General features: G+C 49.0%; 1 protein-coding gene and 1 non-coding gene across 2 annotated transcripts; both read left to right on the forward strand.

The window, feature by feature from the left end:
• Positions 1–1,762: 1,762 nt before the first annotated feature.
• Positions 1,763–25,858, forward strand: MALL (mal, T cell differentiation protein like). Its single transcript, XM_063078892.1, has 4 exons — positions 1,763–1,898; positions 20,429–20,596; positions 22,561–22,683; positions 25,117–25,858. The coding sequence occupies exons 1-4, from the start codon at positions 1,791–1,793 to the stop codon at positions 25,177–25,179; spliced, it is 462 nt and encodes a 153-aa protein (XP_062934962.1). The 5' UTR covers positions 1,763–1,790; the 3' UTR covers positions 25,180–25,858.
• On the forward strand, positions 10,637–10,766 carry LOC134363468 (small nucleolar RNA SNORA20). The gene has a single exon (XR_010021723.1). It is a non-coding gene; the product is annotated as a small nucleolar RNA SNORA20 (small nucleolar RNA).
• Positions 25,859–26,339: the final 481 nt, after the last annotated feature.

Below are 26,339 nucleotides of genomic sequence, written 5' to 3' on the forward strand. Positions count from 1 at the left end.
TGAATCCTATAGTTTCCTTATTAACAGTCTAATTACAGTGTGCTATACTTTGTTGCATATAAGAAAACATTACTTGGTTAAATGTAAACATATAAAATATGCCAAATTTTTTATAACCTTGTTTTGTCACAGCTTCGTTTCTTATCATAGACTGCTTCAGAAGGTGGAAGTGGCTCAGGCCTCAACCTGAGTCTGAGGGGCTGTGGGTTATATTATTACATCCATTTTTCTTCTTACTTTAAGGTTTTTGCACTATGCTGTGTTGTCCATGGTCAAGTCAAGTATCCTACAGTCCATAAGAGTGACACAGTGCTTATTTGCAACTTTTAGGAGAGGCAGAAAGAGGTGGGATTCCTGAGGAAATGCCTGCTCTGCTGGGGTTGATCCTGTAAACGAGGTGGGGCCAGTCGGCAGGTGGGATTGGGGCCTCCCTTACTCCTGGTTTCCACAGGCCTGGAGAAGGGAATGACGAGGCGGGCTTGAAGTTTTCTCAGGGTGCCCGGTGCCTTTCCTTGCAACACCTTTGCTTTTGTTTTCATTTCTCGAATCTCTTCTCTTCCCTGGCTCTCCCCAGACCAGGCACAGGCGGAGCTGGCTGCTCCACCCCTCTGTGCCCCAGGGCAGGCCCAGGAATTCACTGCTCTGGCTAATGAGGTCAGGGCACTGGCCTCTTGTTGAGAACATCTAATTACCCCAGCACTCTACCCCACATCCTCTCCTCACACAGGGAGCCGCTTCCCAAATGGCCCGAGGGGGTTGGCAGGGCAGGGAGAAGGCACCCCAACCCCCAGCATCCGAGCACACTCTGGGACGTCAGGCCTTTCTTCAGGGTGGGTCAGAAAGACGAAGATTCCAAGGCAGAGAGGAGAAAGGCTCCCTCTCCAGGACCTGTCTCTGCGTGAGAGGGGTTGCTTGCCCGGCATCACAGCCCTGCAGCCAGCCCCCATGCTCAGCAGGCGGGAGTCAAGAAGGAACTGCCTGGCCCCCCGTGGCTCCTGTTGAAGCACTGGCCAGGAGGGGACAGGGGAAAGCAGGGTCCCAGCTTGGGGCAGCAGCCAGCCCAGCAGAGCCCTTCTCAGGTGCTGCTGGGATGGTCCAGTCCCAGACAGGGAGACTCCCTCCATCTGCCCTGAGAGGAAAAGGGGAGAGGAAGACCATGAAGAGGGATCCAGAAAAAGAAGGAAACGCCGGGTCCCAGGGGATGGGAGTTGGAAGTGAGGGCTGCTCCTCTCCCTGCTGGGCGGAGGCTGAGGGTCCCCCGGGCCCCAGGGGTGGAGAAGCGGGGAGCCAGGCAGGAGCGGCAGCTCCATGACCTCGACGTGACTCACTGATTCTGTCTCCTCACTTGGAAAAGGGGGAACAGCCCTGTGTGCGGGGCTGGCTGAGCGCCAGAGCCGTCTGGAGGTGGCTTGGCACGCAGTAGGTCCTCAGCGCCCTTTGTCACTGCAGAACGGCCTTAGCCTGTACTCCGGGCCCGGGTTGGGGAGGGGCAGTGGCTGTGGCTGGCATCCCCCGGAGTACTAGGCTCCAGCAGTCGAAAGTTCCCGAGGGGGAAAGGTCTAGAAAGGGCTCCCGGCCCGCGCGGTGCCGCCGCGGCGACGGCCACCGGAGCGCGCCCCGCGGGTCCCCGCGGAGCTGCTGGCCGCAGCCAGTGGAAGGACCTGCTCGGCTGGAACTGCTTTCCCTCCCAGGCGACTTCCGATGGGTGTGTCGGGCAGGAGCTGATATTTGAAGGCTGCGGGCGCCGGCGAGCTGCCGCTGAGCCACGGGCGCCGCGCGGGGGTGACAGCATGGCCGCCCGGGACCCGCCGCCCGCCACCAGCTACGCCCCGCCCGACGTGCCCTCGGGGGTCGCGCTGCTGCTCACCATCCCCTTCGCCTTCTTCCTGCCCGAGCTGGTGAGTGCGCCGCCCGCCACCCCGGAGGGGCCCAGGCGGCGAGAAGCCGGCCCGGGGCGGGACCGTGCCCCCCTCCCGGGGGAAAGGGACCGAGAGCCGGGGCTGCCGGTCGCTCGTCTCCCACTGCGCTCAGAGCCGCGGTGCCCTCGCAGCATCGGCCTGATCCCACCCTGCGCGCTCTCGGTTTGTGCATTGTGGGTGGGTTTCCTCCCCCCAAAACAAAACCTCCCGTGGGTGCAGGACCGGCGGGCCACCTGGTTGTCCGACGGGTGGGGCACATTGCTGAAACAGCCAAGATCCTCAGGGAGACGCTGCAAATGGACTTTGAGTATATGGTTTATTTTCTACAACTATTTATCTTTTCTGAAGTTCAAAATGGGGAGACTCTCCTGAGAGGAGGTCTTACAGTATTTTCTCAAGTGTCACGTCAGCGACTTTGAACTTTGACTTATGTGGGCTCCCCACAGAGGTAGCTTATGGCAACATCTGCCATAAAACAATTGTGAGAAATGCCTGGTTACCCGGGAGAACCTGCCACTGCAGAATTGCAGCCCTGATCCCTGGCGTGACTGGCATGCTCCAGCCTGCACAGCTGTGCAGATACAGTGTCCCACAGAATACAGGTCCCCTCCCAGCTGGCTGCTATCAGACCGTTTTCACCTAGGGGGACATTCAAGTCTGCTGAACAATTGAGGGCAAAGGAGTGTGTTTTGTTTTTCAAACGCCTTCTGAGACCTCTAGCCTGGGGTAGTATTTTCTCCCCTGCTCTGAATTTGGCAGCGCTGCACTGCGCCTGGGCGGGGAAGAGACGGTAGAGAGTGGACCCGCCTTCACATCGGACATGACCAGCTCTTCTCACCCTCCTCCTCTGCCCAAAAGATTGGGCCCGGCTCACATTTAGGCAAACTGGTTAAAGGACGACTTCTGATGTCAACCAGAAAGAGAAGCCAGGCAGGAGGAGCCCGGCATTTGTGTGGCTCCGGTTGAAACCCGACCCACGAGTCAGGTTTCTTCCAAGGCTGCCACCCCCGGGGCTGATGACATCTTAGTGCTCTTATGAGTTCTGTGTGCCAGGACCTGGGTGTGTGCCTCACCTTGGAACAGCCACATGGACTGCCAGGTTCATGGTTGTTATTGAGCGGAGGCTTTCTGTCAGTTGTGCAAGCCACTGGCAACAAGGCCACTGCCTCCTGGTGGTTCCCTGTCTGCTGGAGAGAGACTTGTGAACATTTCCTCTCCACAGTTGGACTGTGGCACCAGCAGGAGAGACCATCTGACCTCAACAGGCCAGGGAGGGCCCAGGCCACTGGGCGTTGGACCTCAAAGAACAAGCTGGATTTCCAGGCAGCAGGGCCAGGAGAGGAAAAGGCCTAGAGGACAGGAGAGAACAACTGGCAGGAGGCTGGAGGGATGGAGCTCTTAGAATCAGAAAAGCACCCAGGGTGACAATCATTGTGATGGGGTCCTCATGTGTCCCCACCCGCACTGCTCCTGCAAAGGGAATTCCTGGAAGAGTAAAGTGCGTGCTTATGTCAGGCTCTGGGGCCGTAACTGGTTTTGAGGGGCGGGGGTTATTATCATTGGTTCTATTTTCTTCGTTTATTTTTATTTTTAAATAATTTTAGATTTACAGCAAAGCTGCAATAACAGTACAGACAGTTCTATGTACTGCTCACTCAGCTTCTCCTAATGAGCACATTTTCCATGGCACAACTCTCGACATCAGGAAATTAACATTGATTCTATGCCATCAACTATTCTGTACACCTTATTCAAATTTCGTTGATTTCCCCCACGATCGCTCTTTTTTGGTCCGGGATCCAGGCCAGGATCGCATGTTGTGTCTAGTTCTTGTATCTCCTTCGTCTCCTTTAACCTGGGGCAGTTCCTCAGTCTTGACGTTTTGGAAGGTGCTCATCAGTTATTTTGGACAATGTCCCTCCATTTGGCCTTGTCTGATGTTTCCTCATTACAACTTCATTTATTTTTAATTCACGAGTAAACTTTATTCACTGTTGAAAACTTAGAAGATAAAGAAATAACTAGAATGCACGTACAAGGGCACTTCAAAAAGTTAATGGAAAAATAGAATTAAAAGATAATACGAATCTTTCCGTGAACCTTTTGAAGTATGTGTATATGCATATGTGCGTATATGTACGTATACGTATTTAATGGAGTTAATCTGTCTATGCTGTCTCATACCTGCTTTTCCTTTCAATGAGAGTTCTAGCACGGAATTTAGAATCGTGTGTGCCTTATATCCGGGGTAAGGGATGGGGAGGTAAATGGGAGAGAAGGGGAGAATGTTGAGGTGGGTGGGTGATTCTGACCCCACTGCACAGAAGACACGCTGCGCTGGAGACGTGAGTGCAGAATCAGCCCAGCACAGGCCCCTCTCTGGCCCCAGTCGCCTGGGTTTGCTGCCCGCTGCTGCGCACTGGGGCTGGCCCCAGAGCACCAGGCCAGCCTTGTGGTCCAACACATTCTCAGCCTTGGCTCCTAAGGCAACATGAACAGGCATAAGTTTTTCTAAGGACACAAGTCCAGAGAGTGCATTGTAAAAATGGGAGTTCAGGCCAGCAAAGAGAGGCAGAGAAAGTAAAATTCAGTAACCTGGATTCCAGTGTCATCAAGATGGGGCAGCCCAGGGCAGACCTCACCTCTCAGCCTCTGGCTCTTTTTCTCTTCTTGACAATGACAGGCTAGGATAGCCCAGACTCCAAGGGGATCTGCAGTTTATCGCCTCTGCTCCCCTGCAGCCTGCTCTTACAGATCTTTGCCCAAGATGGTTTATTTTCAAGTCTTTGACATTAAAATTCATGTTTTTAAAACTTTTTATTTGGGAGCAATTATAGATCCATAGGAAGTTGCAAAGAGTTCCGAGAGGTCTCCCATACCCTTCCTCCAGCTTCCCCCAGTGGTTACTTCTTACCTATACTGTGGTTGCATCATAGCTATTGCAGAGGATCAAAAGCAGGAAGCTGGCATTGGTGAGATAAGTCTCTACTGCTATGCCATTTTTCTCACATGTATACATTCCTAAAATCACCACCATAATCAAGGTACAGGACTGTCCCATCACTACAAAGAGCTCCCTCGTGCTACTCCTTCAGAGCCCCTGCCACTGCATTCCACACTCCCCCTTGGAAACCACTACTTCCAGCACCGTAATTTTGTTATTTCAAGAAAGTCATAGAAATAAATGGAATCATACAGTATGTGACCTTTTAAGATTGGCTTCTTCCTCTCAGCATAACGCCCTTGAAATGCATCCAGTATATATATAATGCATCCAATATATATATAATGCATCCAATGCTATATCAATAGTTCATTCCTTCCTATTGCTGAGTAGTATTTATTCCATAGTATGGATTTACCCTACTTGGTTTAAGCGCTCACCTGTTGAGTTTGGTTGTTTCCAATTTCTTGGCTGTTCCACATAAAGCGGCTATGAATATTCACGTTCAGGCCCACATCATGTGCATGTAATTTTCGCTCCTCTGGGGAAAATGCCCGAGTGTGTCTGTTGGGTGGGATAATAAGCATATTCTTGGTTTTTCTTAAGAAACTGACAAACTATTTTCCAGAGAGGCTGTAAAATAGTTGTTGCATTTTACATTTCCACCAGCAGTGTACAAGACTTCTGAGACTTTAGCATTCAAATTCATGTTTTATTCAGTTTACAGTTGAATTCAGATTTCTCATGTGCAAACGATGTTAACTTCAAAATGTAATCCCTGAGTGTGAAGAACCTTTGAATTGATGGATTTTAAGATGAGAACAGACCTCTATTCATCTTCCCCTCTCCTTCCTGCGAGTGGGTGTGAGTGCCTGCTGGTGCCAGCTCCAGGCTGACTCACAGCCCTGCCTGGCTCTTCAGAGCCGATGACCGTCTGCGGGTGGCAGGGGCGACCACGCGGTAACCTGCGGCAGCCTGTGCGTTGCGAGTTGACATGTCTGCTTTTTTATAAACTGAAAGTTGGAAGCTGAGATCTCACCCTGGCGACTATGCCAGAGGAGATGCTTTATGAATAATTGTTGAGGAAAGTCTTTTAACTTTCCATCTTTTCCGTAGTTGACTTATTAATTAGATTTTTGACTAATTAAAAAGAAACAACTAAGAATTCTGGAGACTCAGCTAGTAAAAAGGGGAGACGATTCAGACACTTTGATGTTCGAGGTTGTTCTTTCAACTTTTTTTTTTTTTTTTTCTTTTTTGCGGCTGGCTGGTAAGGGGCTCTGTACCCTTGGTGTTACCAGCACCACCCTCTAACCAGGTGAGCTAACTGGCCAGCCAGTCTCTCAACTTCTTGCATGGTGGTCAGAAGGAAATATGCTGATGCCCTTAGAAGTTCATTCTAGACTCTTCCAGCTTGGGAAGTTCATCCTCATACCTTACCCAAATCCCCAGTTTCACCTAAATTTCAACCTGCTGCGGCTTCTCATTTATATAAAAGAGACTCTTTGAAACTTACTGAGTCCCAGCACAGGGGCCTCCCAGGAGTCCCCCAGGGCCAACTCTGTGTGTACTAAAAGTGACTGGGTAGGGCTGGGAGAAGGAAAGGCCTGGGCTTAAGGCAGGCACCTTCTCCTTCCTTGTAACATTTCCTTAGAAATTGAGTTTTACGGAAGGAGAAATCCTTTCCCTGGCTTTCCTCCGCTCCCCTGTCAATTCTGCATACTTCTGGAGAGCAGCAAAAGTTAACTCACTTTACCCCAGTTTATCTCCTCATTTCTCTTTCACGCTTCTGTGCCTCTGTTCACTCGCACCACATGCTCAGCCCTGGCTCCTGCAGGACACAGGAGCCAGAGAGCTCTGCACCCTGGGTACCACTGAATGCCGTCAGAATAATGCCCAAGGATGTCCCTCGGAAGGCATGTGACAAGGAAGAGAGAACAAGGGGGAAAGAGAAGGAATGTCACAGAGAGAGAAAAAGAGTGAGGCTAGGGCTGGGGCAAAGCAAGGCCCGGGGAGGGAGCTTTGTGGGAGAGGAGCCTGGGGCTTCCTAGCACCAGACCCAGCCCTAGTGTGTTCAGGTTCAGTAAAATAGGATCAGGACAGGGTCTAAAGCCTGGCTCTGCTTCTTAATCACTGTGAGACCCTGGGCAGATTCTTTAACCACTCAGCCTCAGTTTCCTCAACAATGGAAAGAGTAAAGGTGAAGAAAACCATGACCGTGCCCCATAGCTCTGGGGTTTAACAAGGACTTCCACAGAAAGCATCAGCACGTCATGAGAGAGTGCTCGAGGATGCCAGCCCATACTATTTTGTTGGTGGTGGTCATCTGGACCTCTTAGAAAGCGCGGTCTCTCGTGAGCAGATTCCAATTGTGTGTCAACGAGTGTTCACTGAGAGCTGCTACTGCTCTAGCCCCATGCTCTGCTCTTAGGGGTTTACAAGGATAAGAAGGTAATGAGGGGCTAAGCTAAGTCATGGACCTTAATCTTAATGGAATGATTTAACTAACACACACTGAATATGCGGAGGGAACCCCAAGACAGGAGACAGGGTATAAGGGGCGGGGGGGTGTGCAGCCACAGCCCCCCAAAGGCTCCAGGTGCCAGAGTGCTCATTGGGACAGCTTCCTCAGGGAGGAAGGAGCTTGACATTCTTGAAGGGTTTCGAATAAGGGTGAGACATTTGCTTGTTCACACCGGGACTGCCTAGGACCAGGGAGTTAACGAATACGTGAATCCGCGGTATGGGGAAAGAGAAAGACACTCCCCACTAATCCCATGGATTCATTCAGCCAGTGCTGATTGAGCACTGATTCTCTGCCAAGCACTGGGGATAAAAAGACGAACAAGACAGACAGGGCCCCTGCCTTGTGGAATTTGATGGCTGATGCGGGAGATGAAGACTAGCCAAGGAGACTAATAAATGGTGCTCTCTGTCAGGGTGCAGTAGGAAACCCAAACTATGACAGTGCTTCACACAGAGGGATTCAATACAGGGACTGGTCACACGTCGTTGGAAGTCTGTAAGAGCAGAAAGGAGGTGCTGAAGCAACGCAGAGAATGGCAAGCATGCGAAGCAGTGCCCACCCCCAGAGTCAGGGGACAGAAGAGAAGCGGTGGCTGATGCACTGACCTCTAGAGGCAGCCCTGCCCAGCAGGGCTCAGACTTTTGATGAGGGGGTGCTGTGAGGTAGCAATCACCCTACAGGAGAGGCACCAGATCCCTGGTGTTAGAGCTAGAGACAGTGGCAAGAAAAAGCAACAGGAATCCCCCACTTCTCTCCTCCCAGTCCAATCTCCCTGCTAGTCCTCCCATTGCCAGAAGCTACCAAGGATCCAGCTGCTGAGGGAGTCCTCATCACAGAGCAGATTTTGCTTGAGCAGAGAGATCCTTGGAGCTAACCAATACAGTCCCACAGCCACACACCCCTTCTGCCCATGTCTGTACTTCCAGGCCTGATCTGTCCCTGACTGTCCAACTGAACCACAAGCAGCCTTTCCTGACCTGGTGTCCTCTCTCAGTTCAGCCAAGACAGACAACCAAGCATACTGCCAGAAGGTCAGCACACCAGGAGGATTTCACATAAATAACAGGTGCCCTGAAGGAAATAGCTGGGTGCTCTTGTACAGGGTAACAGGGAAGGGCTAGTTCATTCTGACCTGCTGGACCCGAGGGGAACCCCAGATAAGACGTTTGACTGATAAGAAGTGCTCACCCGGGCATTGGCTTCATCTTCCCGCCAGTGCCAGGCATTTTTCCCCTGGAGAACTTTCCCCTGGGCAGGGCAGACCTGTGGGAGTCAGGAGAGGTTTCTGCAGTGTTGTGAAGGTTGGCATGTGGTAGGAAGCTGAAAAGAGCAGAAGGAGGTTCCAACGTTGTCACTGGCCTTTGCCCTTCTGGCCCCTTCTCTCTCCAGCCCCTCCCTTGCCTCATCCCATACCTGTCAGCCAGCTCTTGGCCACGGACCCCCTTCCTCTCTTGCAGAGACCACCCTGACCCTCAGCTGTCACCATCTGGTCAGGCCTTCCTCATCTTGGCCAGAATGGATGGCTTCTTAGGACCCACACAGGCCCGATCCCATTAGAGCAGGACTAGCTCCTGAGGCACCGCTTCTCGCCTCCTGGCCACAGCTGTGCCTAGAAGACACCAGCAGGGCCCCAGAGTGGAACCTCAGTGGAGTCTCCAGACCTTTTCTAAGAAGCCCGTCTCAGCCCCTGGGCGAGTGGGGAAGTTCTTCCATGCGGCCACTAGCGGGAGCACATGCATTTGTCCTGCTGCTTTCTATTTTTTGTGTGCTTGCTAACTTTTTAAAAATGCACAAGTGAAAAAAGAATTACCCCCAAACTGCTTAGTGTTTTATTTATTTATTATTTAATTGACAAAAGGAAGAGTCTTTTAGATTTTGGATAGATAAGGATGTTTTTATTAATTATTTTCCATTCCATTGTAAATCTGTGCTGTTTAGTCAATCAAGAGCAGGTCCAGTCGGGGGTCTGAATGGGTGGGTGTGGTCCTGGGTCCTGGGGGAGGAAACCGACCGGCCGGAGGGGGAAGGAGGCCAGGGATCCTGCCTGTGTGCTGCACACACCCCAAGGGGAGCCGGGCAGAACTCCCTCGGGGAGGGCTCCGGGCCCACCCGTGTTCCTGGGCCTGCTGCCCGCTCAGTCCCGACAGCACTTCTGAGGGCTGAGGACTCTCTCACATGACTTGTTCTGTGAGCAGCAATTGCAGACCGGAGCTGGGGCCAGCACTATTGTTCCTGGAGTAGGCCGGATAAGAGTGGCCCTCACGGGAGGCCCACGGGACCGGGCCAGAGATTTCCTGTTAACCTTAAAGCCACACAGACAAAATTCTCCCTCCATGAGGCAGGACATGGTGTTCGGGAGTGTCCTAGGTTGAATTATGGAGCGTGGAACTTCATAGAGTGTTAGTTGCTCTGGGGGTCCCCTTGGGGTCCTGTTCAGGCCTGCCTTGCCTGGCTGGGTAACTGTGGGGAAGTCCCTAGGCCTCTCAGAGCTAGTTTCCTCCCCTGTATGAAGAGATAGGCTGCCTGCCCAGAAAGTTTCCCAAGGCTGCCAGGCCAGCGACACAGGGATGAGAGCTCCTCACAGGCTGTCACCAGCACCCATGTGGGTACTGGGGTCTCTGAGCTGCCCACAGGGAGGCCTGCGGCCCGATGAGACCTGCCCAGGAGGCCCCAGCTCCCCTGGATGATGCCAGCACAGCCTGCCTGGGGCTCCTAGCCTCCCGCAGTGGCACTTGGGGCAGAGAGTACACGCAGAAGACCCTTGCTCCTGTACACTGAGTTCCAGTCATCACAGATGTGGGACACTCCCTTGGCCCCTCCCACTTGTCTTGACAACTGGCTTTCCCTCTGGGCCATGGTTCCCACCCAGGCCCTGGGATGGGGCTCCTGCTAGGGCAGCCACGGCTGAGGCTTGCACTGGGGAGTGTCGTTACCCATGGGGGGATGATGTGAAGGAAAAGTGCTGTCCAGGTGGGGAGAACAGGGGACACCAAAAGCCCTTGGCCAGAGAAAGGAAGGGATGCCAGAGCACGGGCTTCCACATGCTGACCGTGATCTACAACAAGAAAGACATTTTCATGGCAACTCACTACACTATATGTATGTGGGGTGTGTGTGTGGTGTGTGTGTGTGTGTGTGTATGTGTGTGTGTGTGTGTGTGTGTGTGTGTGTGTGTGTGTGTGTGTAACTGAAACAAAAGACTCAGGAAACAGTATTTCCCTTTGCTATGGACAATACCCTGCTATACTTCTCATTTATTTGCTGCTGTAGTCTCTTAATGATGTGAGCAGGTACATGCATGGGATAAAATAATATTGGGCCATTGTAAATTGAGATGAAGTAACCATTTCATCTCTTCTGCACAGACTAAATGTTGCTTTTGGAAAAAAAATACGCTCCTATAATTTCTATTCTAGTCTACTTCATTCTCAATGCTGGTTGATGACCCACTAAATGGAGTCACAAGCCAGGAACGGGTCTCACCCACAGCTTGAAAGCCCCAGTGCAGGGGACTGGCAGAGGCTCAGGCAGCCCGGCACAGAGAGGGTGGGTGAGGCAGGCAGGCCTGGGGCTGCAGCCCAAGCTTGGCCTGGGAGTTGTGGGGGCCAGTGTGGTGCTCTAAGAGGGGTGAGGGGTATGGGTGACATGTACAGACTCACATCCTAGATGGCTCATACTGGCTTGAATAGAACATAAATGGACTATCTTGTGTCCTGGGACATCTAGAGCTTGGCAAGTTCTCCCTCGGGGTTGATTCTTCAGCAGCTCAGTTGTGACATCGGAGACCCCAGTATCATCTCTCTCCTCTGCCTTTTCATAGCTCCCGGCTTCTCCTACTCACAGCAATGGCCAGAGCAAGAAAGGAGACCTTGCACCCTGTGTCTCCTTAGGCCTGAGGGAACCTTTCCCAGGGCTCCCCCAGTAAATTTTTTCTGGCAACTTGTCAGCCAGGACTAAGTCACATATGTGTCCCCAGCCAGGGGATGTGACAAACCTAACAGTTGTTGAAAAGTCACCTGCTGCATCCCCTCCCTTTCTATTCCTCCCACCATAAGCCCAGCTGGGGAATGCATCCCAGAGAAACCATTTAATAGAAGAGAGCTGTCTCTACAACATTACCTATGACAAGGAAAAGCTGCAAACCCCCAGCATAAACGAGCCTTCATCAACTGGATGGACTATAATTTTGGCATTGAAAGTAGAGTGGATTCTCATTACTCATTCTGTATTTGCAAATTCACCTATTTGCTAAAATGAATTTCTAATCCCCAAATTAATAGTCTTGCCGCTTTCACAGTCATTTGTGGACGTGTGTGGGGTGAAAAACTTGAGCAGCCCGGTGTGCGGGTTCCCGGCTGAGGGTGAGCAAGGAAACACCCTGCCTTCCTGTTTCGGTTCTCATACTGTCAACAAAGGTCCTTTTCACAGTCTGTTTAGTGTCGCGTTATTCACATACTTGTGCTTTTGTTGGTAATCTTGTTTAAAATGCCACCAGGCGTGGTGCTCAAGTGCTGCCTAGTGTTCCTAAGTACAAGTCTGTGAAGTGTCTTACGGAGGAAATACATGTTAGATAAGCTTCCTTCCAGCATGAGTGACAGTGCTGTTGGCCGTGCGTTCCATGTTAAAATCAACGATATGTTAGAGGAGGTGTCTTTAAACAGAAACACACATAAAACAAAGTTATGTACTGATTGGTTGGTACAAACGTTGCGACCAGAGGCTCACAGGAACCTAACCCCACGTATCCACTAGGAGCGATGGCTCAGTATTTGCTAATTCAGTCTTCGTGGGGACTTTATAGAACATAACTCCTGCAAACAGCAAGAATCAACTATACTGATAATTCATGTGGTGAAATAGGAAAATATAAAAAGTAGACTACAAAACACATGTTCACTATAATTTACAACTTTATAAAAATACGTATAAATAAGGATTAGGCCTGGGAAGGAATCCTTGAATCATGAATTAATGAAAAATTTCTTTACTGTTAACATTATCTTTACAATCAACTTAAAATCTTAGAGTTTAAAAATAATAACAGCTCTCATTCCTGCCGTGTGGTTTCAGTTTGAGGCATTAAAGTCTCCCTGGATTGAGGCATTTTGAGTGGACAGCACCAAACTCCTGAGGGACGCCTGCCCCAGCCACAGTGGCAGGAACGCGAGTGCATCCGCTGGAAGGAGCCATGACTTCGAGGCATTTTTCATAGGAACTGCCCCATGGAGGCCAAAGCACATTCTCCAGGATGGGTCTGGTCTTCTTCCCTTGTAAAGGGTGTAATTGAAGAGATATTCGCATACCGTGTTCATTGCAGCACTACTCACAAGAGCCAAAAGGTGGAAACAAACAAAGTGTCCATCAGCAGATGAGTGGATAGACAAAATGTGGTGTATGCATGCAATGGAATAGTATTCAGCCTTAAAAAGGAAGGGAATTCTGGCACGTGCTGCAACATGGATGAACCTTGGGGACATCATGCTGAGTGAAATGGCCCAGTCACAAAAGGACAAATAGTGCACGATTCCATTTACATGAGGTCCCTAGAGTAGTCACATTCATAGAGACAGAGAGTAGAGTGGCAGCTGTCAGGGGCTGGGGGTGGGGGAGACAGGGAGTTAGTGTTTAGTGGAGGCAGAGCTTCAGTTTGGGAAGATGAAAAAGTTCTGGAGCTGGGTGGTGGTGACGGCTGCACAGCAGTGCTAGTGCGCCTAATGCCACTAAACTGCGCTCTTCAAAATGATCGAGATGGCCAACTTGGTTCTGTGTATTTCACCACAATCTTTTAAATTGGAGTGTGGAGGGCAGTAGATGATGGCCAAAACCCTGGACTTAGCATGGACTGTGGATACCTGAATGTGCGGGACCACAGTTTCCTTCACCTTGAACCTTCACACTGTCAGAGGGGGCTGCGGGGCGTCTGGGTTCCCACCGTGGGCCCTCGTGTGTCCTTCCTGGAGCCCATTTCTCCCGGGCCCTTGGTGGGGGCAGGAGCCCCTGGCTCCCTTGGTGCACTGACTCCATGGGCCTCACCCGTCTTGATTTGAACCTTTTCCTCCCAGCCTGAAGTTTCGGAGGCTCGAGGTTTCAGAGGCTTCGAGCCCACAATCACCTGGTACCAGGGAAGGGAAGGGGAAGCAAAGCTGTCGTGAAAGTCAAGACAGGTTGTAAGAAAGGAATGTGGTGCTGGCGTGGAGAGGACCTGCCGTGCCGAGGCACCGCCCAGCAATGCAGGGAAACCTGCCACCCGGGTCCCCGCCTGGTGCTTCGCCGGTTCTCAGCTCCCGTCTGCCCCACCCCGAGCCCACACCTCCCAGCCACCACCAGGAGCCCCAGCTGCATGGACCAGAGACTGTACCTCTTTCTGTCACCTCTGTCACCCTTCCCATGGGTTGCCACTTGATTAGTGTCTGTCAGAAGCCCACAGGGTTGGAGTTCACTCCTCTGCAGTAGCCCGGCCCCTGCGCCAGCCCCTCACCTGCCAGGCCCACCAAGGCCACTCAGCTTCCAACTGCTCTGTCCAGGGGGGCAGGTCCATCCTCTCCAAAAGTGATTCTCTTCTTGTCTCTTCCCATTCAGAATTCTTTAATGAGTCTCTATCGTCTAGCACAGTTTCTTTCTTCTTTCTCTCAAATGTACATGTTGTTTGTTTTGGATTAGTTTAAACATGAACATGGTCCTACATTCAAAACCCTGTCCCCAAGCCAAGCCGTTCTCCCCGGAGGCCAAGGCACTGATTGCTTTTTTGGGTCTCATTCCAGAAATAGTCTGTGCATCTATAAACAAAGGCACAGAAACACAAACACACACACATACATTTCCTTTTTTATCTACATAAATCATAGTGCACTGGGCACACTGGTCTGTCCCTTTTAAAACTCTTGGGGCTTGTTCCATTTTGGGATATAAAGAGTTTTTTGTTCTTTTTGAAGGCTGCAGACCGTTGCACTGTGCAGACATAATCGATTTAACGGTCCCCTCTGGATAAACAGTTAAGTCATTCCTGTCTTCTCTGTAACCAACAAGGCCACAGTAAACAATGTTGTACATTCGTACTTTTGTTCATGTGCATCATTTGTAGGACAAATTCCAAAAAGTGAAATTACTGGATTGAACAGTGCGTGCTTTTAATGTTTTGACCGGTATTGCCAGAATAGTAGAGCAGTTGATGACACAGTTATTTAACCTGGAGGTGGCAATGGCTTCAACCTAGAGGCTGCACATGGACATTGGGGGTCTGTGAGACCCCAAATTTGTAAGCAAAAATTGTGCATGAATATAGGTACATTTTTCCTGGTGATGAATGCTTTTATGTATGTTTCAGAAGGATCTGTGCCCCTAAATGTTTATCTCACCACCAGGCTGATCGGTCTCCCATCTCTCCCTCCCAGAAGTGAACTTCCCACCCCTAAGGAAGACTGGCCTTGGACATTCCCTCCTCCGGCTTTTCCCCATGGAACATCTCCTCCTGTCCTCTGTGCCATTTCAAATGATCATGGCTCCCACGGCCAGCAATTGTTATCCAACAACTCAATATGTGCCAGAAAGAGACGGGGCAAATCCTCACAAGAAGCAGATGAGAGGGGGGCCAGCGAGATCCTCACCTCCTCTATTTGATGAACAGGGACATGGAGGCACAGACAATGAAATAACCTGCAACAGGCAGAGCTGGGATGCAAGCCCAGGAGGAACGATGCTGTGTGGTGCATTGATCAGAGTGGGTAACAGTGGAAGCAAAGAGATGGGTTGAGGTTTCTCAGTCCTGACTGCACCTTATGGGGAACTTCCAGCAATGTAGCCTCCATCATCAGCTCAATCAGAATCTCTGGGGCAGGACCCAGACCACAAGGCTCTCTCAAAGTCCCCAAAGCCTTATTCCAGGAGTAGCAGGACTCACAGAGTGCTGTCCCAAGGGTAGTGCTCAGGTATCTGTGTGTTTCAGAAGTTTCTTATTGTCCATCTTTGGCCAGCAGGAGCCTGCTGAGTCCTTTTGATCTGACCCCAGGAGCCTTTGGGAGTTTTCTTACTATCCTGTGTGATAAGATGTGCAGGCTCATGTCCTGCCCCAGACCTGCAATCCGTTTTCTCCCCAGATCCAATCTGTGTGTTGTTACTCCAGTTCATAAACTCTAGTTCTTTAACCAGATTTGTAAACATGAGGGAGCTAGTCTCCATGAAATACTGACCAAACCTATTGTTAAGCTCTGTACTATCTCAAAAGGTCCTTTCCAGTTTCAGTTCAGCCTTTTGGAAAGTGCATGCACAAGTCCTGTGTATTTGTTCATAAGAAAAAGACCCTGCCAAGGTTGTACTTGAAATACACTTGATGTAAATGTCTAACTGTAATAAATATTCCTGCACTTTGAGGGCCAGCCCCAACCATCTAAAAAATATTTCTTGCTCTGAGGAAATACAAAATGAGGATTAAAATGGGAGAGCAGTTTAAGTTGCCAGGAAAATTTGGAAAACTAAATATGAGCTTTAAAAAAGAAACAACAAGCAAATACTCAAAGTTCTCATACCTATAAAGAATCCAACTTAGACTGCTTGAGACAGAAATGAGATAACAAACTCTACTGGGTTTAAACTCATCTAGAGTTACTTCTTGGCCCTGGTCCCTTCTACTGTTTACAAGGTAGAGAGGTGTGGAAATAAAAAGTCAGTAACATTCCTCTGTATAACATTGATTATGCAACCCTAAAACCATTGTCAAAGATTCTCATGCAATTCGAGTAGATTCACAAATGCTCAGAGACCCTTGGCTTGTCATAAGAGTAAAAGGTGGGAACAGGGATCCCCTAAACCATAGCTGGAACCCAGAGGGAGAAGGCTGCTGAGGGGTTGTGGGCATGAGATCCCCATCACAGGCTCTAATTCACCCAGCAGACCTCAGCTGAGGCTCTAGTAGACCACCCTCCAGGCGCCTTCTAAGAGTTTCTACCTGCCCCTGCCTTTGGGGTGTAATATCTGGTTTCAGGGAGAGACCCACAAAATGTCCTACCCCACATCTGGGCTCCACCATGCACTGCCTGTGTGACCTCAGGCCTCAGTCCCCTCCAGGACAACACCACCTCACAAACTGAGGTGGGGATGAGATGTGGAAATGTAATAATGTGCAGATGGCAGCATTTGGCCAGGGCAGCTGCTGATGACAGGAGGGACACAAGGACCCCTTTGCGGGCACTGACTGGCATGGGGGACTGAGGGACCCTTGCTGGCCCCCATGCCGGGCACAGATGAGCTGGAAATAAGCAGCAGAGGACATAGAGTGGCAGTTCTCTAGTCTTTCTAAAGGGGGTAGAATTATTGTACAGACTAAATGAGGCAGTCTGAGTGAATGAATTCCATAAACCGTGAAGTACCTGGTAAGTGTGAGGTGGCAGTGGCATTATTATAGATCCATTCAAAAGCATGTTCTTTGACACACACACACACACACACACACACACACACACCTATCTGGTTCCAGGCCCTTTGCTGGGCACAGGAATATGGCAGTGAATGGCATGATTACTCTCTGCCCTTGGAGGTCTAATGTGGGTCTAAAAGTTGCAGGATACAATGTCAACATGTGAAAGATCAATTATTTTGTTATCTACTAGCAATGAACAATTGAGAAATGAAATTTTAAAGAAGCATTACTATTTACAACAGCTCCCCCAAAACGAAATGCTTAGGCATAAATATAACAAAATGTGTACAGCCACTGTAAGCTAAAAATTTGCATACATTTTCAAAACAATAAAAGTCAAACAACACCTTAGTAATTGGAGAGACATACCATGTTCATGGATTAGGAGACTCAACATAACAAACATGTGAATTCTCCCCAAATTGATCTATAGATTTGATAGAATAAAAATCCCAGCAGATAGATACTGTAGATATTGACAAGTTGATTCTAAAATTAAGTGTTCTACCCCAACCTCAGTGTGTACTAGCAGTGGCTGAAAACTTTCTTTGAATTTGACTAATTTTGAAAATTTAAGTGCTATTTACAAAAGCCAATGACAATGCACATTTTTCACTGGTGTTCAAGAGTGTTTTACTTCTATGCATCAGAGACATTTTCATAAAGCAGTTGAGCTGTGAAAAGATATTCTATAGCATGTGTAAGGCATTGATTTTCTACTAGAATATAATGAAACAGAATTCAAACAGTTTGCTTTCTCTATAACTTAATGCATAAAAAGTATAACCAGGCCAAACTTTTGAGCACAAAATCAATAATAATCTGATATCACTGCATTTCATTAAGTATAAATGATTAGTTGGAATATTATTAGGGCAAGTATAAAGGCCCAAGCAACAAAAAAGTCATTTGATTAATCCACTTTTAATGGCTCACATCATATAGTACAGTTTTAATACTCTTAACTCAATTTATTATAATTTACAAAAGGACTACATATCCAGGAAACAAGCATTTGGATATTTTTTAGGGAATATTTCTTAAAAGATTTGAACCTGGAATAATGAAATATGCCCCCACATCTGAATAAGATACTAGTGGCTCCTTCATATTCTTCAATTAATAGTGACCATTTTCTTTTTCACAATGGCTAATTAGAGATTATAGTCTACCCCTGTCTATGAAAAGCATTACAGTAATGAAAGAACTGGTGCTTTTGCTTTACTTATTTATTTATCTTTTGGCAGCTGGCCAGTATGGGGATCTGAACCCAGGACCTTGGTGTTATAAGGCTGTGCTCCAACCAACTGAATTAACCACCAGTCCGGTGCTTTTATTTTTAAAAATTAATTTTAAAGCAGCCAACTCATGCACTGCACAGTCCCTTAAATTCAGCCTGGTTCTGTGTTGAAGGTCTTTACTTCAGATATCTATATTTTACACTCTGGGATGTGTCTTTCCTACTGCAATAAGTTTCTGAATTCTCATGCCCCCTCGCTTCATCCTATGAACACTTTGTTGTGAAAGTTTGTATGTAAACATCAGTCTGTTCAATTTCACACGAAAATCCTGACATTCCACCCTGCCATGGAAGCAGGTTCAAACTCAACCTGTCTTTTTAATTATTAGGCTTTTCCTTATTATTTAGCATGCATATTTTGGATAAAGAGAAACACATTAATTTTCTAAAGTCCTAAGCATGATATAGGAAGAGATCTTTTTGTGGCATACAGAAAGGTTTCCTAGTGTCCAAGTGAATTTAGTACGTTAACCTGTTCACAGTAAAAACTGGGCGTATTGCAGTATTAATGTTTTCACGTAATAACCAGTGGGTTATATGAAATGCTTCTGTGATGATAATTTCACAATAAAATAGGTAAAACATTAAAAGTAAATAAATAAATTTTTAAAAGAAGCCAACGATGCAATCTTCATAAAGAATATTTTTTTCTTGAGAAACTTTTTCAAGATTAAAAAATCATAATAATAAATAAAAGAAAATGAAATTTAAGTGGAAAGGCAACAGAACTAGAGAGGGAGATAAACTATGTCCTGAGATGTGGGTCACCTGCACTGATAACTCTGATTACTGTAGCATTATAGAAAGGGTTAAAATCTGATAATATGGCTTCGCTAAGCCACAAATTCACATGTCATCCTTGAGTGCCTCCACCCCATTACCCCAAATCTCCAGTGGCCTCACAGTTAACAGGCTCTTTTTCTTTTTCAAAATTATTTTACTGCTTTATTAAAGATAAGCCCCTGTGTGCCCACTATAAAGCATAAGAAATAGAACATTATTGTCGTCATGGAGGCCCCTGTATACCCATTCCCCGTTCTATAACTCTCCTCCCCCGGGTGGGTCATTCTCAGCAGGGGCTGGGAAGGGGGCTTTCTCAGGGAACTTGTGAATAGCAGTGAGTTCAGATTGTGTAGCTGTTGAGTCTGTGGAGCTCGAGAGGCACCGCCAGGACTGGGGTGAGGCGAGTGAGGTGCCTGGGTGCAAAGTCAGTGAGGCTCCCTCTGGGGGTCATGCAAGAGCAGGGCTGCTCCTGCAGAGACATCCAGTGGGCAGGTGGGTGTGTGGGGCTGAAGGCCACAGAGAGAAGAGAGAGGTGGGTCCTGAGATCGTCAGCCTAGGTGGTGCTGAAATGCACAGATTGAGCAGGTGTAAGGAAGAGGAGCATGGGGGAGGCCTGCAGTCACACCCCAAGGAGGCCCTGGGAAGGAGGGGAGCTCAGAAAGTCGGAGGCAAAGGAACGACAAAACCACTTGGTGCTTGTGTCGACCCTGCCCGTCCAAGCCTCTCACTGGACATGCCATCTGCTGGACACTTAGTTCCTCCCTTGGGCCCACTAATATGGGGGCAAGCCCAGCCTGAACGCAAACAAAGGCAGAGCTCAGAGAGGAGGACAGGGGAAAGATTTGGTTCCTCTACCAACATCTGGACAGAGTTGAGAGGTGATGAAACTGGAACCATATTTCCCGGGTGGTTACTGACCCCAGGGCATCAGATACTATGACCTGGTGGCTCGAAACCAAATGCCCACAGGGCCAGGCAGGCACTGTCAGCAGGTGAAGGGAGCCGGTGAGGGAGCCAGGAGGAGAGGACCATTCCACAGCCCAAGTGAGCAACAGGACGGCGTGGGGTTAGGGGGAAAGGAGATGTGGTCCACTAAGGACGCCAGTCTTTTTAAAGAGATAGTCACAACTCGCTCTAGCCTACTCTGGCCTGGGAAATGGGTACACTGTGCCCAGAACGGTAGATTTCCCAGGAAATGTCCCAAATTTGGATTTTTCATGTGAAATATCCTGTTTTAAATGTTGACAACTTATTCAAAATTGTTTTAAAAACTGTACATACCGACACTGCTCGGGCCAAGAAGACACATCCACAGGCCAAAGTTGTCTGAAAGGCCCTCCGTTCACAACCTCTGTGTTAACCCCGTGAATTTCTAATGGCAGGACCTGACTTTACTGTGACTCAGATGGGCCAGGCTTCCTTCCTTGTTTCCCCTTGGTTTCCCACTGAGCTTTTAACCAGAGGAGAAAAGAGTCGCCCGGCAAAGGGAAGCGCGCCCCACACAAGCGGATGAAGCCCTTTCATTTATGCTTTTCTCTTGCAGATATTTGGGTGCTGGGTCTGGATCCTGGTAGCCGCCACCCAGGTGGCAAACCCGCTGCTGCAAGGATGGGTGATGTATGTCTCCCTCACCTCCTTCCTCATCTCTCTGATGTTCCTGTTGTCTTACTTGATCGGATTTTACAAACGATATGAGTCCTGGAGAGTCCTGGTAAGAAGCGCCGGGTGGCCCCCCTCCAACTGATGTCCTCTGGGTGGGGAGGGAGAACCAGATGCCAGGGACCAAAGACCCTTCCTGAGCTAGACCCTGATGGAGCCAAGACTTTTGGTTGTAGTATGTTTATTATTAAGCCAAAATGGAGACATTTCTCTGCAAGAGTCAATCTTTCACTGTGTTCTCCTCTACTGCCTTCTCTGTTAGGAGCATACACACCACCCTCTAATTAAGAACATTCCGATGTTTCCCCCTAATTTTTATTCATGGTAAAATAAATCTTTGGATCAAGGTTGAAGAAAATGCTAGTAGGAAAAAAAATAATCTCAATCTCAAGAACCTATCACAATCCCAGGGATAGGTTTATCCTTATGCAAAATGTATACATGTCTTAATCACACTGAACACACAGTTTTGGATGTAGATGCTTTCATTGAATATTACATCATTAATTTTTTTTATGTTGTCACATCATCTTGATAATTTAAATGTTCTCTATGTTGTGTAATTTAAAACATATAGAAAAATACAGAGAATTGTATTATAGATCTTCATGTAACCATAACCCAGATTCTGGCATTATCAAGATTTTACTACACTTGCTTCATCTAGCCTTTTTTTTTTTCCTGAAAAAATTTTAAACTACCCCTCAAACATTATGTCATCCATTGCACACGCTTCTGTATGCCTCCAGAAAATATGCAAACTTTCTCACATTATCACACTCACACAAAGTTAACAACAATTCCTCAGCATATCTAAGATGCAGGTCACATTCAGATTTCCCCAGTTATTTCTGAAATGTCTTTTTGTAGTCAGCTTGTTTGGATCGGGGTCCTCACAGGGGCCATGCTTTGCAATTGGTGGTTAAGTTTCTTAGGTGCCCTTAGTGTGGATTAGCTAGATCTAGTCACTGCCAGGGACTTACTGAAGAAACCAGGTCCGTTGTCCTATAGGAAGTCCCGCATTTTGGGCTTATCTCTCTGCTTCTTCCTGGTGTGCCTTGACTTGCTCCTCTAGTCACTGTATTTTCTGTAAGCTGGAAGTTAGCACTGAAGGCTTGACTGGATGTGGGTCAACATTTCTGGCAAGAATGCTTTGTGACTGGGCTCACGTCCCATCACACATGGTGACTGGAGGGCCTGCTCTCGGGGAGTGTGTCAGCCCTGCCCCATCGACTCTTTCTCTAGTACTGTACTTTCTTTCATCCTTTGGTAAGTTTTGCTGAATTAAGTATTTCATCAGAGGTTGCAAAGTGCACATTAGCCAATTATGGCACTCCTTCCAGAATTGGTTCCCATTTTTAATGGTGGCATGTCATTCCTGTTGTATTGAAGAACACTGCTGAGAGTTTAGCACACAGGTTCAAAAACTGAAGTCTGGAGTCAGATTAGTCTAACTCTACCAAATCTAGCACGTGTTAGTTAAGTCTCGGTGTCCTCGTCTGAAAATGGGGAATAATAATAGTAGCAGCCCAGAAATTTACTGTGAAAATGAAATGAGACATGTGTATGTTGTTAGGAGAACGCCCAGCACACTGCAGGTCTTCACGATGCTGATGGTTAACAGCATAGGCTTGGAGCTGGTGAGGCCTGGGTTCAAATCCCGACATAGCCATTTATTAACTGACCTTAACCTTGAGCTTCCATTTCCTCAAAATGAGGCTAATAATAAATAGTTCCCACCTCATAGTTGACAAGGTTAAATTAGGTAAATGAGAAAAGGACTTAGCATAGAGCTTGGGACAGAATAAGCACTCAGTGAATCTTAGCTGGTATTGATATTATTGTTGCTGTTTATTCATCTGCTATTGTGCACTACATAGTTATTTCATTAGAAACACTGCTAAAAAGAAAAGCAGTTTGGGGGTGGGTTTGTCTCTTGTAGTCACAGAGTGATGGAGTGACAGTGTAGTAGTCAGAGAGTGACGGTGGCCGTGTGGCCTCTGCTCTGGTTTCCAGGACAGTCTCTACCATGGGACCACCAGCATCCTGTACATGAGCGCCGCTGTCTTACAAGCACACGCCACCATCGTTTCGGAGACTAATGACCTGAACAACTACTTCATCAACACTGCGGCCTCGGTGAGTGCGCTGGGCCGCTGCTGGGCAGGGACACTGAACGCTGCGTCGCTGGAGGCTCTTGACTGCACGAGCTTGATTCTGTCTCTTGCAGGACGGACCAGCCTGAGCCCTCAACAGAAGGAGCTGGAGGACGGGGCAGGGGTGTGTGTGTGTGCGTGTGCATGTGCATGTGCATGTGCGTGCAAATACGGGCACCCAAGCTCAGGCGTCATCTGCCCTTCCCACCTCGTCCTGCTTCCTCTCACGCCTACCTCACTGCCTTCAGGATAATTGTTCTTTTGAAAACAAATTGCTAATGGGAGCACGTCTCTCTCCTGTCCACGGCTCCTCAGCATGGCTGAACTGCTCGTGTCCTTTTATTTCAATGATAGAAGTCCATGGGGGTGGCACGTTGGCTGACAGAGCCCCAGGCAAGGTGGTCCAGCCTCACTGTGTGGTGAGCTGCACTGTCCCGGGTCCTCGGGTCCACAGGGGCCTTTCCTGTCTCCCCTGCACACCAGCCTCCTTTCTCCCTTGTGCAATGGCGCCCTCATGTGGCAGGGAGATCACAGCCGCCAGATTCCTCTTCTGGAGTGGGCGTCCCTAATCCTACTTTGAAAACTTGTTAGGAAGGACTCTAACACCGAGGCTGAGTCCGTGCCACCCCCAGAACAGTTACTGAGGTCACAAAGGTGGAGTCCTGTGTCAAACTGGCAGCTCCCGTAGGGCTGCCATGGCCATGGCTACAGGAAGGGGTGCAGCGTGGGGTGCTGTCCCCAGAGTAAGAATGGGGTATGGGCAAGCACTGTGACCCTCTGCCAGGGCCACAAGATATCTCAGCTGCCTTTCGTCCTGTCTGCCTCCTCATCGAGATAGTTTAACTTCCTTAAACTTGCAACTCCAAAAATGGCCCCCCAGCCCCTTCCCCTGCACTCCCCCTCCCCGCTTCATTTTCTCCTGGGCACTCGTCCCCATTGAACCTAAATACACGCTGCTTGTTGATCTTGCTTATTTTCTGCTTCTTACCATTAAAATGTAAGCTCCATGAGGGCAGGACTTTTTGAATGTTTTGTTTACTGTTATAGCTGCAATTGTCCTTCAAGTACAGCAGGTGCTTAAAAGATATTCGTTGAATGAATGAATGAATGAATGAATGAATGAATGAATGAATGAGAACAGAGTGTGAGTGGCTGGCAGGACAGCCTGAGGCGTGTTGACAGTGGTGGCCTCTGTCCTGGGTGCAGAGGAGAGCCATCGTATGGTTTTAAACATGGGAGCAACACGATACTTTCCTTAGGGCAGGTTAGAGGGGGCAGAGTAGGCAGAAGTGGGTGAGTTGAGGCCATAAGATGTTGTTTTAGTCCGTTCTGTGTTGTTATAACAGAAACACCTGAGACTGGGTAATTTATAAAGGAAAGAGGTTTATTTGGTTTATGATTCTGGGACAGCTGCATCTGGCACGGGCCTCAGGCTGCTTCTACTCGTGGTGGAAAGTGGCAGGCACATGGTGGGTACAAGCAGACCACATGGCGACAGGAAGCAAGAGAGAGGAAGCAAGAGAGAGAGAGAGAAGGTGCCAGGGTCTTTTTAAGCAACGAGCTCTTGCGGGAACTAATAGAGCGAGAACTCACTCATTACTCCCCCCTCCCCAGGGAGGGCATTAATCCATTCATGAGGCATCCGCCCCCATGACTCAATCAGTTTCCAACACTGCCACATTGGGGATCAAATTTCCACGTGAGTTTTGGAGGGGACAACACATCCAAACTCCATCAGATGTCCTGGCGAGGGATGATGGTGTCTGAGACAAGGGAGAAAGGGAGGTACCCGGGGACAGTCAGGCAGTAAAATCAGTACACTTTGGGGATGGCTTTGGACGTGGCAGTGGGGAGCGGGGAGTTGGAGGGTTGCAGGTTTCTGGCTTGGGTAGCAGGATGAGATGAGGATCCTGGGGCCGACTGAGCTTGTGAGGCTTATGAGAAATGCAAGGAGTTCAGTTTGGGCCATTAAGAGCTTGCAGGACATCCGAGACATTCATAAGGTGTGGACAAACAGGCGCTCAGAGCAGAGTTCTGGGCCAGCTGTGACACTGGGAGTCCTCAGAGCACGCAGGTGCACACGCTGAAGGTGGGCCGGGGAGAGAGCGCCTGGGGCAGAAGGACAGCACAAGCCGAGGGCCCAGCATGGGCACAGATGTCTGCAGATGAGATGGAGACTGTGTGGTCAGAGCAGGACACCAGGGGAGTGTGGCCCTGGGGACGGCCTGGGGTGGAGAGTTTCCAGGAGGATGGAGTATTGGCCCGTGGCTGCTGCCCTCAGGCCAGGCAGGAGACAAAGAATCAGGGTCAGAACATGTAGCCTCCTGGGCTGCAGGGGCTGAGGGCCCTCGGAGGGGTGGGGGTGGGAGCTGACACTGCCCATCTCTAACACGGTGACTCTCCTGTCTTCTCCTAGTTCTTTGCCTTTGTCACCACCCTGGTCTACATTCTCCACGCCTTCAGCATCTATTACCACTGAAGCAGCGGGGAGCCTGGCCAAGGGAAAAGTGCTCTTGAAAGCCCGGATTACTGGCCCTCAAATGCAGCGTTCAACATTTGCCACCGGATGATAAACAGATCCGTGAAAACATCCATGGTCGTAACAGACCGTCTTTTCAGATGGTGGGATGACACCACACTTTGGCCTAGTTGTTTGGACATTCTAGTTCACTAGAGTGAATTTGAGAAAGCTGTCATCTTTTTTTTTTGAGAAAGTAACTGTCTCTTGAAATTATCTGACCATGAACCTAGCCCTTCTAGAAAACTAACATCGAAGCCCTCACCGTTGAGAATCCCAGCTCCACTACTGTCACGCCTCCTTGGGGATTTTCCCCTCAGCAGTGGGCTCCCTACTGCAGATTTAGGGGAATGTTCTTAGAATGGAAAAGGCGCTGCCGAGGCCTTCAGACCTAAGACAGGTGCACAGACCTTGTTTCCATCCCTCCGCTCTGCCTTGGCTCGGTGTGGGAGTGTTCAAACCAGCTCTCCTACCCCAGGGGGAGCTGACGGGGACAAGCCACACTGCCTCCCCCACCCCACTTCCCCTTCCCTTTCCTCCTCAGCATTGAGATCCAAGGAAAATGTGCACAAAGCCAACATTGGGGGTAGATTTGTGGGGGCGATAAGTGATTGACTGTACGAAATCGTTTTACAGTAGAACCGGGGGATGGGGGTTGGGGCTGGGGGATGGGGAGGGAAGGGCGTAGCCTACTTCTGCACAAGGCAGTAAGAAAACTGTGGGGCTGCAGGACGCTGGGGCAGGCTCCCAAGACCCCACCTCCTAAAAGACCCTTGGTGAAGGAGGCAGGGACGTTACATCCACAGATTCTCCTCTGGGCAGCTCCACACCACGCCAGAATAAATAGCTGTGTATCATCTTGGGCCGGTGAAAGGACCCCTGTCCCAGGGATGGCACTCTTCCGTGTGCACCCACCCCTCTCATCTCCTCTGGGAGCAGTGGTGCCAGCTGGTGGGGTCGGAGCCTCAGCTGGGCTCCCAAGGACCTCACGACCTGTACAGGCATTTGTGCTTTTGGACCATTCCCAAAGACAAGGCTGGCGTTGTGCACACAGAAACATGCAGAAATGTTAAATCGAGGTGCTTTGTTTCAAAGTCAATGTTTTTCACAAGAAGTTGTGC

Source organism: Cynocephalus volans, chromosome 14 (assembly GCF_027409185.1).
Source record: "Cynocephalus volans isolate mCynVol1 chromosome 14, mCynVol1.pri, whole genome shotgun sequence".
Taxonomy (NCBI): Eukaryota; Metazoa; Chordata; class Mammalia; order Dermoptera; family Cynocephalidae; genus Cynocephalus; species Cynocephalus volans.

Excerpts from the sequence above, each read along its gene's own strand:
- MALL (XM_063078892.1), top strand. The coding sequence starts at position 1,791 with ATGGCCGCCCGGGACCCGCCGCCCGCCACCAGCTACGCCCCGCCCGAC. Across the intron at positions 1,899-20,428 it reads CCTTCTTCCTGCCCGAGCTG|ATATTTGGGTGCTGGGTCTG; the intron begins GTGAGTGCGCCG and ends TTTCTCTTGCAG. Across the intron at positions 20,597-22,560 it reads ATGAGTCCTGGAGAGTCCTG|GACAGTCTCTACCATGGGAC; the intron begins GTAAGAAGCGCC and ends TCTGGTTTCCAG.